Source organism: Ambystoma mexicanum, chromosome 6p, assembly GCF_040938575.1.
Source record: "Ambystoma mexicanum isolate Mex_15411 chromosome 6p, UKY_AmexF1_1, whole genome shotgun sequence".
NCBI classification, from domain to species: domain Eukaryota; kingdom Metazoa; phylum Chordata; class Amphibia; order Caudata; family Ambystomatidae; genus Ambystoma; species Ambystoma mexicanum.
Window position 1 is genome coordinate 1,247,690,579 of NC_090935.1, and position 14,452 is coordinate 1,247,705,030.

Sequence of the window (14,452 nt, forward strand, 5' to 3'; positions counted from 1 at the left end):
TTCAGAGTGTTGGAGGTCGCCTAGGAACGAGATGAAAAGAGCTGGTGCGAGGGGACAACCTTGTTTAACCCCACAGTTTACCTTAATCGCTTCAGAGAGGGTTCCTTGCTGATTTAGTTTCACTCTTACAGTGTTTTCTGAGTGGAGTGCTTTGATCGGGTCCAGAACTGATTTGGGGCACTTCCAGGTCTCTAGTTTGGTCCACAGCGTGTTACGGTCAATTTTGTCAAAGGCCTTGGATAGGTCAATGAACGCTAAGTGGATCTTTGGCGCCCCTTCTTTCACCTTTGCCTTTAAAATGTTGATGATCATGATATTAAACGAGGTGGATCCATTTTTTTGGAAACCTGTTTGAAGGTTATTTTTCGATGGGCCGCTTTTTTCCCCATGCTCTAAAGTGGTCCAAAAGAAGGGAAGCGTAGATCTTGCCAATAACGTTGAGTAAAGCGATTGGCCTGTAATTAGCCGGATCTTCGCGGCAACCCTTTTTGTAAATGGGCACGATTATTGCTTTCAACCAGGACTCTGGGATTTGTTGTTTGTTCTCGCATTCGGCAAAGATTTTGCTGATCATCCCTGACCACTACTTCGGAAATTGCTTAAGTGTCAAATTTGTCAGGCCGTTGGGGCAGGGAGCTCTGGAAGAATTTAGTTTCTTGATTTTTGCTTCTATGTCGTCTTGGTCAGTTAGGTTTACCCAGCTTCTGTTCACTTTTCCTGGAGCCTGGGGTTGCAAATCTTTTACCTCTTCAAATTCCGCCGTTAGGTAGGATATCCATTTTTTCTCATCGACTGCGTTACATATTTGCGCATTCTGTGTGTGGGCTGACTTTTTTTTATCAGAGACCAGAATTCGCTCGATTTTTTAGAAGCAGGTTTTTCCATCATGTCCTCTGCGTCATGTTGATATTGCAGCGCCCTTTGTTGTATTAACCAGTTGCGATACCTTTTCTTCTCCTGGTGCCAGATCTCCTAATCTTCTATGGTGTTAGATTTTTTTGCTCTTCTTTTCAGACGGCGGCTCGTTTTTCTTTGTTCGACCACTTCTTTGTTGAAAGCATGGGGGGGTTGGACTATTTTGTTTTTATTCTTCAACGGTTTGGTGTAGAGTAGTAGAAGCAGTGTGTAGTCTGGTCTTTCTTTTATGTTGTTTTTCGTGTTGGAACACACTTTCTTTTCCCATTCGCGCCTAATTTTCAAGATGTCGTGTTTCGTTAGCCTTAGTCGTGATCTCTGAGTGTTGACTTCTGTTTCTAAAGGGTATATTGATTTTTTGCTTTTCAATACCTGCCAGGAGCAAGTTAACAGGTTGTGGTTGCTGTTGTTGGTTTTTACAACACGGAAGTTCTTCAAGTATTTGATTAGACCAGACGAGATATAGATGTGGTCTAGTGTTGCGCTTGATGTTCCACGTTCCCAGGATGGGATGTTAGTTTGGTATGGGAACAAGGTGTCGATATTTTGCATGTTTCTTCCTGCAATTAGCTCCTGCCAAGCTTTTCCTCGTTTCCTTGTGGGGTCTGAAATTATCTGGCGCTTATTGCTGGCTTGAATTGTTTGTTGGAGGTGACTACAGCTTGCATTGAGGTCTCCGCATATGATGATTTCAATGTCTTAGTCCTCATAAAGCTTGTCGATCGTGTTGCCCATCTTTGAGCAAAACGTTTCAGTAGACATCCGCTCAGGATTCCAGTAACAATTGATGATGGCTAGCCTGATACTGTGGCCTCTGTTCTGTTTGGGGGCCCGTCGGGGCCAGGTAGTCACAGTCACCAACATTTCATACGCTTCTTTCCACTTTTTTGGTTCTTCCAGGCCCAGTCCTGTTTTCATTGCCGTCAAAAGGCCCGCTGATGGTCTGCCCAGCAGGCCCTTTACTGCTGGAGAGATGTGGACTGTGAAGCCATCTATTGTAGGTTTGGCCATCAACCATGTTTCTGGTAAACATAATACATCAAAGCTACCAAGGTTCACATCGCTTGGCTGTGTAAGGTGTGCGTGGCCTCGGGTGTTCCAGGATCCCAGGCATATAAGCTCATTGGTGGGCCGTTCCTCTTTAAATGGTGAAGCGTTGCTGTTTGTGAGGGCCGGCCCAGGTCGTTGCTATTTGCTGCTCTTAGCGTTCCATGTCGAATTTATGAGCATGCCGAAGAGCAGGTGTTTATCAACAGAGCCCGTAGTATGGAAGCAACTGAAGTCGACCTAAGTGGAGCACTAGGCGGCTAGGCAAAGGAGTTTTAGCACACAGGGAAAGTAGTGTCAGGAGGGGCCAGTGAAAGGATAGCTGTCTGAGTGAGAAACATACTGCTTACTGAAAACCTATATGCTTCCTCAGGTCCTACACTCAGGAGCCCCAAGGAATGCATCCCCAAATCTACCTTCTTCACAAAATGTCAGAGGTACACAGCAGAGAAAAGTCTGCATTTTAGACATTTTCCTCACGAAATCCTTTACTGAGCAGAGTCCTGAACAGCCAATAAGGAGCAAACACAGATGCCTCTCACCAACTGAGTCAACAATGTGCAATGGTAAAATATGGTGCACTGTTTTTGCAACATTTTGAATACATCTGCATGATATGATGTGGCATTTATAACGCGCCTGTACGCAAGTGTTTCTAGGCACGACAAGACAAGAGGGGGAAACAAGGGAGGACAAAATAACAATCTTACTAGGCCTTGTGTAATTCAGATCGCACACGTGCCGGGAAGAGGGAAGGGCAGAAGTGCCAGGGGGGGGCGGGGAAGTGCAGTTAACTCACAAGTGCAGCCAGCGGGTGGCTGATAAGTGCAGAGAGAAGGGACTGTAGGGTTGCAGATACAGACCTTTAAGTGCTGGGGAGCCCGGAGGCAGTGCAAGGGCAACTGGACATGCAGGAGCCTGTGCCCTAGTTCAGAGGGTGACCGGAGAGCAGAGCATGTTGTAGGAAGGCATGATATCAAACAGTGAAGACAGACACAAGTGATCACAGTACAAGGGCGTTTATTGAACGTCAATGGATTGGTAAAATACCCATCTAAACCTAAATTCAAAAATGTGAGCAAGCTACGACCATCAAATAATAATAACACAGTCCTAGTGGCGTCTGTCAAAATAAAAGGTCCTATACTAATAAACATATTGCCAATCCTTACTTCTAAATACAAAATGGTGTGGGATAACAATGTACGCAAAAGAAAAGGGTTCAGGAAATGTCAGGATAGTTGAGCAGATGGCTTCCCTTTCCCCACGTTTTCAGCACGGGACAAGGCAGCACGTGCAGCCTTCGCACACCCGGTAGCTTCTTGGCCATGAGGTAACAGTTCAACACCTAGGCATCAGGGCCTTCCGCCAAAGTCTCTCACACAATGACAGCCTCTCAATACAGAGGGCCTGATGCAGCAAACAAAACACAAAAGTTCCTTTCTTTTGTCAAAGTTTCACTTTCACAACTTCAAGATTGGCCTCCCTCCTTTGGGCTTGGACTAGGGGTCCCACTCGTCCGGGCTCAGATCCCTTTCCGATAGCCAAATCGATGACTTTCTAACATGCGATGGGTTTTGCTTAAACTGTTAAAGGACCACTTTGATTCAGTTCACAAAATGTACACTTCACATTGCTTTTCTGCTTTCATTTCCTTTCGTCAAGGTACCGTACAGAGACCTTCGATTGAGCACATTCACAGTGCCACTGTCAATGGTATTGTATCTTTTCTTCTAATGTTCAAATATTCACATGTTTAACAATGTTCCTTCCAGTGCTCACTTCACAATGTTGCCGCTTGCAACCTTGACTTCAACACAGATCGATCAACCCAACTCACTGGCTGTGTTGTTCTCTGTCGCTTCTTTGTTCTTGGAGCCAAGGACGATATCACAGCGTCTGATGCTCCCCCTCACCTTGGTCAGTTATGTGGGAGGACCCTCGATATCTCTGACACACAATGCAGGATTCTTTAGCCTTGTTTCCTGGTCTTACATTTTCTGCCTTGAAGGTTTCTTGAAAGTAACGGCTTCCTGTCAAGGAAGTCAAGGGCGTTGCCCCTCTCACAAACCTCTCGTGCCTGGCAGCCTTTCTCCCCTCGTTCAACTGCCAACTTGAAACTGCTGTACCTTTGTGTGTTTGCCTCGCTCAGAGTGTGCTGTCATGCTCTGCCTTTTATCCGTGTGGGGAAGTGTAATGGAAGTACGGTGTGAGTGATTGTCGTTAATTGCCCAACACTGCCTGACCATAGTATTGGGACAGGTCATGAACGCGGCTCGGGTGTGAGTCTGTTTTCTCCCAGAGCGGGTTGTCTGTGAGAAAGGGATTGTGCAGGAAAAACGGCGGGGGTCAGTTTCTCAATATCCCATCGAGTAAGATGGGATAAAGGTGTTGCAGGGAAGAGAGGGATGCTGCGTCTCACCATCCGGTGTCCCACAGGTGATCCTCCCGCACTGGTCCACCCCCAGGATCTGGATCCAAAGGATGATGGCATGCCCTGGCCACCTGAGAGAGAGATCCTTGAGGACTAGTGGGTGAGACATCTTCGGGTTTCTCACAATGTTGATTACTCACCAAAGAAAGCAACACTCTGCCAAATAGTATTTGCTATGACTAAATTGTACTTAAACACTTGCTAAGATCAAATACTGTAGGAAGTCTATGAATGTTGAATATTGCTTTAGGGTTCCTGGTTGAAAGAATATATATACTTTGCGTTTTCCCTGCTCTTTAGTTTGTACTCCCATATGTCTGTGTGTGTGCGACTTCAGAAACAAACAACATGCAGCTAAACTGGAGATACTTTCAAGCATAAAAGATGAACACGGTTGAAGAATGGCAGTGAAAACATTAGAAACATTATGTCCTTTGAGGGCAAAAGGCTCTTGGCGCCAAAGGCATGTGCTCCTCTAGGAAAGAGGCAGTGTCTTTAAGCAATTTCCTCCAACATGAATTTAGCATTAGGGATTTTAGGTTGGATAAACCAGCTAATGGGAAAAATTGAGAAGTTTGGAAGACGGCAGTGCTATTCAATTTTCAAAAGGAAAACGCCTAGAAATTGTACCAGCAACTCCTTACCACAAAACAGACAGTTAAAGCAATTAAACCCCATTGGGAAAAGCAACTGCTACCGTTGCGATATGCAGTGGTGGATGATAGTGAAATATTGGGAACAATGGAGCGGAAATTGTACTTTTACAGTTAGGATTAGGATGAGAGGTACTAAACAGGGTATTCATCAGTTTGAAGACTAGAAAACTGCACCTAACATATGTATATGGGACAAAAATGCTCAAATGTGATTTCTTATTCCAGAACAATGTACACACCCAATTACATTGAATAGAAAACGTGCTTATTTACAAATCGCCACTTACTTTCTAATCCTTTATCCCCAAAAGGACACTGTGCTAAAGACAGACTCTCCAAAGATGATGATGTAGCGAGACCCTTGAAAGAAAGAATTAAAAAAAAAATCTAAGAAAATCTCTAAATTTAAAAAATTAAAAAATTACTCTTCCACTTCGTCTCATCGACCAATTGCTTCAAACATTATCACCAGATATCCTCTTATCGCTAGGAAGATTAGCAAATGCATTACAATGCTGCACACATTCAGCAAGAAGTATGGCCAGACAGCATGTTGCAATGAAGGTAAACATTTCTGTAAAAGAAAGTTGTTGAAAAGGCATAAGTGTAAAATCTCAAAAATCCTTTGCTCTGGCAAATAAACTAAATGCCAATATGACTTAAAGCCAGCTTCTTTACTAAACATACTTCACATGAATAAATCTGTGTGTCATGGTAAGTCACTTAGATGTGCAAACATAATATGTTTAAGTATGAGTTGGCATCAAGTACCTATAAGGTCACACAAAAACAACTTTGTAGGCATCTGCCGTTATCCAAAGGTTAACATTACAAAGACAGTGAACCCACTATTCTAATGTTGTTCTGTCAGGAACGGGATTCTAAACCCTCACATTTAGACCAACAGTGATTCAGTGGTAAGGCCCTTAAGTCCTTGACTGTGTTCCACCACTGTATCCTCCACACACCCAACTCGCATTTCAACCTCTGTGATCCGACCACTCTCCCGGTCTAGTTTCGTCCGGAGGGAGCTAATGTTAGCAACGAAATTGTCATGTTTGGAGTTCACGGAGCCGAACCCCGCCTGCATCACTGTCATGTATGGGTCCATGTTCACAGCGCTTGAGGGTTCAGCTGCAGTTACTTCCCATCTAGTCAACCCCGGGATGTCTCTGCATGGGGTACTTGTGAATGAATCCATTGGGCCTTTCTTGCTTTTACCTCCTTCCCCCTGAAAACCAGCTGGTTCCCCAAAGCATATATATATATGGCAGTGCAATACACAAATATTGTAGGAAGGCATGATCTCAAACAGTGAAGACATACACAAACACAAAACATCAGTGTTTTGGGGTTGCGTAGCAGTCCATACACTGAGATAATATCTCTCACTCTGACCGCATTGAACAGAAGGATAGCCTGTATTCTTGTAGTGAACAGCCCCCCGCCCTAGCTAGGAGGCAATGGGAATTAATTGGGTTTACAAATCACCTTGCTTGTCATCCCAGGAGGTCATCCATCTCAAGCACCAACCTCTTCATGAAAAACGGATCAACGTTGCATCCAGGAGCAATTGCCCAGCCGCCAGCGCTCACCTCTAACAACTCCTATAGCTCTGAGTATGATGCTCCCCCGCTGTGCCAAAGCCGCTGTGCCAAAAACCGCAGTCCAGAAGTGCAAGGTAGGAGCCCTTCCCACTACTGAATGTACCAGGAATACGTGGGAGGAACATCCAGTTGACAGAACGTTACCGGGGGTAAGTAACTTGTTCTTAGAATGGATTGTGTCCTCCCACGTATTCCTCATCTTTTGACAGACTCCCAGAGCATTATTTGGTTTAGAATAGGGAGTAGAATTTGATTTTATATATTTTCATGGACCGAGCGCAGAGGGAAGATTCCAGGCAATAATTCTTTGTGAATGTGTGGATAGTAGACCACGTTGCTGTGTCACAAACGTTTTTAATTGGTACGCCCCTTTGCAGGGCTGTAGAGATAGCCATGCCTCTGGTGGAGTGGGCTCTTAAACTTTCAGGAGGATCCTTCCCTGCCAGCCTGTAACATTCTGAGATAGCCAGAATTATCCATCTAGATAAGGTCTGTTTAGGAACAGCCTGAACCAGCTTATGACCTGTATACCCAATGAAAAGTTGGTCATCAATACGTAGCTTTGACATTTTAGATATATAAAAGCTTAACGCTCTCAGAGGGTCTAACCTATGTAGTCTTTCCTCCTCCTTGCCAGCAGGTGGTGGGGGACAGAAAGAAGGTAGAACAACACGAAACAAACCAGTGATACAGTATTTAGAACAATTTACTCAGAGGACGGAGGGGGAAGGAGGGAAGGAGGGAGGGGTAGGGGGGGGGGCCCCCAGGTGACCTACGCACTAAGGTGGTTACAATATCCAATATGAGGTCATCGGGAGGAGGGGGAGGAGGGGGAGGTGGGAGAGGAAGGGAAGGGGGCAGGGGTATGAGCGGGGAGAGAGGTAGGGAAGGAGAGTCGGGGGAGTGGAGAAGAAGGGCTTTCAGGGAGGAGCGGAAAGATGGGTAGGTGGGGTTGGAGCGGATAGAGAGAGGTAGGGAGTTCCAGTGGAGGGGGGCCAAGAGCTGGAAGGAGCGTCAGCGTGAGGAGGCACAAAGGGCTGGGGGTACAGTGAGAAGGTAGAGATCGGCTGAGCGGAGAGAGCGGGAGGGAGAGTAAAATGAGAGGAGGGAGGAAAGATAGGTGGGGCGAGGTCATGGAGAGATTTGTAGACAAGACAGAGGAATTGAAATTTCAATTGTGAGAGGAAGGGGAGCCACCGAGTTGAGAGAGTGAGGTAGAAATAGAGTCTCGAGGGCCAAGAAGACAGAGTGCGGATAGAAGAGCGGTAGATGGATTTTAGGGGAGTCAGGTGAGAGACAGGGAGTCCAAAGAGAAGAGAGGAGCAGTAGAAGAAACGGGAGAAAATAAGGGAGGAGATTAGGAGTTTAGAAGCATGAAAGGTGAAGGAGGAGCGGATCTTGCGGATGTTGAAGAGGTGGTGCCGACGGGCACGAGAGGTTAGAGATGTGGTTGGAGAAGGAGAGAGAGGAGTCGATATGGAGGTCAAGGTTGCGGGCATGGGTCGAGATGGGGAGATTGGAAGGGGGAAAGTGGATGGAGGGAGGAGGGGAAGCTGAGAGAGTGTTAGGAAGGAAGAAAAGCACTTCAGTCTTGTCAGTATTGAGGGAAAGAAACTGGGATGACATCCAATTTTTTATGGCCGTAAGGCAGGAAGATAGTGTGGTAGAGGTCAGAGGTAAAGTAAGAGAAGGAGAGAAAGAGTTGGGTATCATCCGCACAGAAGTGGTGGGAGATGCCGAAAGAAGAGATGAAGGGGGCGAGAAGGGAGGTATAGAGAGAAAAGGAAATGTCCAAGTACGGAGCCATGGGGAACGTCATAGTTCAGGGGGAAGTTGGAGGAGGTGCGGCCACCCCAGGAGACAGTAAAGGATCAGTTGGAGAGGTAAGAGGAGAGCCAGGAGAGGACAGAGCCTTTGAAGCCAAAGGAGGTCAGAGTGCTAAGAAGTAAGTGGTGATCTACAGTGTCAAAGGCTGCCGAGAGGTCAAGGAGGATGAGAATTGAGGATTGCTTAGCGTAGCGAGCGGTGAGAAGAGAATTGAGTACATTAGTGAGAGCAGTCTCAGTGGAGTGTTTAGGGCGGAAACCAGACAGAGGTGGGAAGGGGGATTGAGAGGAGACGAAAGCTGAGAGTTGAGAGTAGGCTAGGCTGTCATAATGCATACCCCCGGGCATCCAGACCACGTCCATCAGCCCCGGGAGCAGGCATCATGTTGCCTTGAGAAAACCCAGCAACCCCTGTTAGGAGCTGTCTGGGTTCAGTCCTGGTGTCTATGGCGCCAGGCTCATATGGGGCATCAGTCCTGGCACCATAGGCGCCAGGCTCATAGGTGCACACTTACCTGATGCAGACCACGCTGCAAGAAGATCCAAACCCATGTGAGGCCTCGAAGGGACTACTTTACCTTAGGGACTATTTTGTTACTCGGTGTGTGGTCGGGGAGGAATACCTACCTGGGACTACTTTGGAGGCTATTTAAACCACGCCCGAAGAGCAGCACACGCTTCGTGTTATTCTGCATCCTGCAGCGTAACGTTCACCGTGCCAGCAGCAGCATCCAGCCTTCTGCCATGCCCGCCTCGAACCTGGAGCACCTAGAAAGAAGGAAAGAAGCAAATGTTAGAACAAGAGTATTACCCGATTTCTTACCTGATTCCGGATTCATCGCATCTTCAAACCAGAGGAAAGACTTTGTTTAAACGCGTCGCATCGCAGCAGCAGCGCCGCGCCATACTCACCGTTCCACGCAGCATTTCTTCGATCCGCCGCTGCCTCCATCTTTACATTGCCGAATCCCGGCACCTAAGGGGGATAAGAAACAACAAGGTGAGCAGAGAGAACAGACAGAGACAATCTCTTTAGCCGCCATATGCTTACATGATTTTACCGCCGAGGTATTATTCATCAGCACGTCACATCTTCTTATGCCGCACCTGTAAGAAAAGGAGAAAGCAGCAAGTTTAACCCTTGGCATTATTTACTGGACAGTGTTGGGTAACAGACTTTTACCGGAGCGCTTTCAGCAGTCAATCTTCTTTTTGGGTCAAAGTTGCAAGATAAAAAGAGGAATTGGGCAGGAGTGAATTTCAGACATTTTTAACTCTTACAAACTATATACTTACGGCTCTTCGCCAGGACCTTTTGGAGTCAGGATTCGTCTACAACTCTTCCAATATCTTCAGGCCAGTGAAGTAACTGGTCATCAACGCGCCCCTGCGGGCTTCGCAGGATGGAGGGCTCATCCTTCAAGAATATAAGGTGAGATTGCTGAGAGGGCACAGAAGTGATTAGTGGGGAGGACAGTGGGGGTGCTATCACTTGAATCCACAAGTGGCTAAATCCATCTCTCCACTTGTAGGAGAATATTTCTACGGGTCAAGCAGACAAGATTAGGAGGGCAGATCCAGTCAGTCATCGCTGCACTACGCATCACGTGGGTGGAGGCCGCAGCAGTCCGGGTCCGACCGACGCCCCTGTGGGAGCCAGGTGAGCGTAACATAGGCGCTCGAGGAGCTTTGAGATGAAGGGGAGAGGGAGATTAGTCTCAAGTTGGAGGCAAGAAGAGGGCTAGGAGAGGGTTTCTTCAGGATATGGATGATGGTAGCGTGTTTGAAGGCCGAAAGGAAGATAGCAGAGGAGAGACAGATGTTAAAGAAGGTGGTTAGGTAGGGGATGAGGAGAGGGTAGACTTTGGGGATGAGAGTGGTGGGGATGGGATCAGAGGGGGCAGCGGTAGGGTGAGTTTTGGACAGGAGACGGGAGATGCTCTCTGGGGTGATAGGAGAGAAGGTGGACATGTTAGCAGGGGTGGAAGAGGAGGAGGGGGAAGGAGGGGAGAAAGAAGGAGATGAGAGGATGTTTTGGCGGAGAGAGTGAATTTTGGATGAGAAGAAGTTGGCAAAGTCAGAGGGAGAGAGGGGAGAGTTTGTGGAAGGGTCAGAAGTAGGAGGGGAAAGAAGGCGATAAAGGGTCTGAAAAATACGGCGGGGGTGAGAAGCTTGTGAGTGGAGGAGGTTAGAATAGTAGTAGCGCTTGGCAGATGTGAGGCAAGAGTCATAGAGAGAGTAATATGAGAAGGAAGAGGATTGATTGGTCAAAGAGGGGGATTTGAGCCAGCATCTTTCGAGGCGACGTAGGAAGCAATGCATGGACAGAAGGTGAGAGGAGAGCTAGGACTGGGAAGGTTTGTGAGATGGTGAGAAGGAAGTAAGAGGATAGGGTTGGTCAACACTGGAGGATATAGCGAAGGACAGTGAGGAGAGGGCGTCATCGGCCGAGAGGGATGAGAAGTCAGGGAGTGGGGGAAGGGAGGAAGAACAGGAGTCAAAGAAGAGAGAAGGGTTGAAGTTGCAGAGATCACGACGAGAGAAGGAGGGAGAGCAGGGAGAGGGGGAGGAATAAGGGAAAAAGAGAGTAAGGCGTGGTCAGAGAGATAGTTGGGAAGAGACGATACAAGGGAGGAAGAGTAAAATGAGAGAAAGATGAGATTGAGAGTGGAGCCAGAGGAGTGGGTGGGTGGGTGGGGTTGGCAGGGGAGAGAGGAGGTAGGAGTCAAGTAAGGAGAGAAGAGGGGAAGAATGAGATGAGGGGGAGGTTAAACTCCCCGAGGACAGAGAGGAGTAGGGGAGGGAGAAATGAGAGAGAGACGATGGTCCAGGTCTTCATAGAAGGAAGAGAGGGGGCTGGGAGGTCTGTAAATGATTAAGAAGGATATCGCATGAGGGAAGGTGAAGGATTTGAAGAGAAATTCAAAGGAGGAGAAGGTAGGGAGAGATAAGGAAGGGGATGAGGAAAGATATTTAGGGTGAAAAATGAGCGACACTGCCTCCGTGACCTGAGGGGCTTGGGACATGAAAGGAGGAGGAAGAGGGGCTGGAGAGAGATGCAGGAATAGTGGAATTGAAGAGGGGGATCCAAGTCTCAGTGATGCAAAGGAAGTGAGGGTTGAGTCGGAAGAACAGATCCAGGGCCGCAGTGGCTTTGTTGCAGATGGATCAGGTGTTCCAGAGGGCAATGTTGATGATGCTGGAGGGATTGGCAGTGGGGAGGTGGATAAGATTAGAGCGAGAAGGGATTGTGCGAGTGGGGAAGGGATGGGCAGGGGGGAGGTGAGAGAGTGGGGAGGACATGAGGATGAGCGGAAAGTGGAGGTGAAGGAAGAGGAGGAGGGAGAGGGGGAGGATGATGGATGGAGGCCGACAGAGGGAAAGGCAGGTAGAGGGCATGACAGGAAGGGGATGAGAGTAAGTGCTGGTGGTCACACAGCAGAGTGCCCACCCATTGGAGTAGGTGTCAGGAGCTGTTGCAGGTTCAGTGGAGGGGAGAGGGAGGGTGAGAGGGCTGGGGAGAGGGAGGTTTTAGAGAAGAAGAATGGGGAGACACAGCAGTTGAGTCGGGGTCGGGGTCTGGGGAGTGGAGTGAAAGTTGGAGCAGCAGAGTGTCCTAGGGCAAGATGGTGAGGATGGAAGGATCCTTTGGAGATCAGCTTCAAGCAGAGAGACAGACAGGGAGACAGTCACGGGTGGTCTGTAGTATGGAGGGCGAAATGACGCACCCGCAGTGCGACTACAGTCCGTTGCAGCAGAGGGGAGGCAGGCTGGGTCACTTGGTGGACAGTTAAGAGCAGTGACAATGTTAAGAGCAGAGGGGCCTGGTGGCTCAGTGCAGGTAACAGAGCACAGGACTACAGGTGCCCCAGAAAATGTGGTGTGCAGTGTAGTCCTCTGTGATAGATGCCAGGAGCAGAGGGGCCCGGAGGTGAGCCCCTATAGACGTGGATCACAGGTGCAGACCTCTGCGACGATGTTAAGAGCAGAGGGTCTGGGGTATCCTGGCATGTCACGGATACCAGGGCGCTGGAATACAGGAGCAGGGGTCAGACGGTGCTGATCAGTGCGAAGTTGGCGACACGCGGTGACAGGAATTGAGCAGGTATGGAATCAGGAGGCGGGAGTTAGTCGAGTGCCAACTGCCAGGGTATGTCGTCAATCACTATTGCTGATCACCGGGCAGACACTCTAGTGCGGGCCAGACAAAGAGCCCCTGCGGGTGTAAAGCGCTTTGACAGAAATCGCCGATCAGAGGGTTTTCAGAATTAGTGAGTAACCTGCTATTGCCAATCACTTTGACACTCCAGTGCGGGCCAGATAAAGAGCCCTGTGGGTTTGAAGCGTGGGAGTCCGCAATGACAGATATTGCAGAGTACCGTGCTGATAGATCAGTGCGAGCTGATGGTGATCCCCTACAGGAGAGGAGTGCGAGTGACCGCAATGACTGGCATCGGTTGCAGGTCGGGGGCTGGGCGCCACAGGCTGGTTCGTCGCAGATACTGGTTGTCAGATGTGGAGCACGGTGCAGTCAGAGGGAAGGGGGGCCGGCTGGAAATCAAATGTTGCAGCACACGAGAGAACAAGGCACTGATAACTCTCAAGCAGTCAATGATTTGGGGCAAAGCAGAAATGATTTGGGGCAAAAATGAACATTTGATCCTTAGAACAACCCTATCCTTGTGCAAGATAGTAAAGGAAGGCTTGGACGAAAGTGCCTGCAACTTGCTCACTCTACCGGCTGATGGTAGAGCTATCAATAAAATGGTTTTAAAGGTTAACAACCTTAAAGGACATGAATGTAATGGTTCAAAAGGTGCACAAATTAGAAATTTTACAACCAAATTAAAGTCCCAAATTGGAACCTGGAACGGAGATGGGGGGGAACACATTGGTTAGCCTCTTTAGAAATTGAGTCACCAGTGGAATTTTGAAGTAGTTACATTACTCTGACGAGCGCTTAAAGATGGACAGCACCGCCAAGTAGTCTTTAATAGTACCAATCTGGAGCCCCAGATTGGCTTAAGATAGTAGAAAGGATAAAACATCAGGTGTTTTACATAGAACAGGATCTACATTCTTTTCTCTGCACCTTATATCTCAGCCTTTCAGAAACCAAGCGTGAAGGTTGAGTGTTTTGACCTATGGATAGAGCACCAGACCCTCCTCTCGAGAGAAAAGGTCCTCTCTTTGTGGAAGACTCATCGGAGGACAGATGGACATGTCCAGAAGATCCGGGTACCACGTCAACCTGGCCCAATCCGGGGCAATTAGGATCATGTGCTTCCCGAACCTTCTCAACCTCCTGATCACATGAGGAATGACGGGGTCTGGAGGAAATGCGTACAGTAGTAGAAATTCACAGTCCACTACGAACGCGTCTCCTAGAGCTCCTCTTGGGGGAAATTCCCTGTAGTAATACAGTTCGCACTTCTGGTTGACCCCGGTCGCAAACAAATCTACTTGAGGGGATCCCGCAACGGTGAAGATCTCTTTGCGGACTTCCTGAACTAGTTCCCACTCGTGGGAGACTGTGCTCTGCCTGTTCTCCTCTCCGGCTAGGTGAACTGCAGGCCGGGAGATTCCTTCTTGAATTGCCCAGTACCACAGCTGCATTGCCTACCTGCACAGTGGTAGTGACCCTATAACCTCCTCTCTTGTTGAGGTAGAACATGGCCACTGTGTTGTCAGTCATGATCAGGACATTCTTTCTCCGTACAGAGGGCAGAAAGGCCTTCAGCGCTAGTCTAAGTGCCCTCAGCTCCAAAAGATTGATATGTAGTTTGGACTCTGATGGACCAACGCCCGCTGAATGTCAGATCGTTGGCATGGGCTCCCCACCCTGTGAGTGAGGCGTCCATCACTACTGTTATCTCCAGCCATGGTTGCCAAAAGGGTTCCGCCTTCAGAACATTGTCCTTGCAGGCCCACCACAGAAGATCCTATGGAACCTGAAGTAGGTCTGAC

General features: G+C 48.2%; 1 protein-coding gene across 1 annotated transcript in view; it reads right to left on the reverse strand.

The window, feature by feature from the left end:
* Positions 1-14,452, reverse strand: part of CEP78 (centrosomal protein 78) — a 1,593,497-nt gene that overhangs the window by 1,314,278 nt on the left and 264,767 nt on the right. Inside the window, exon 4 of the mRNA XM_069625901.1 lies at positions 5,340-5,412. Coding sequence (XP_069482002.1) covers positions 5,340-5,412 — 73 coding nt within the window. The remainder of the gene's footprint in view (positions 1-5,339; positions 5,413-14,452) is intronic.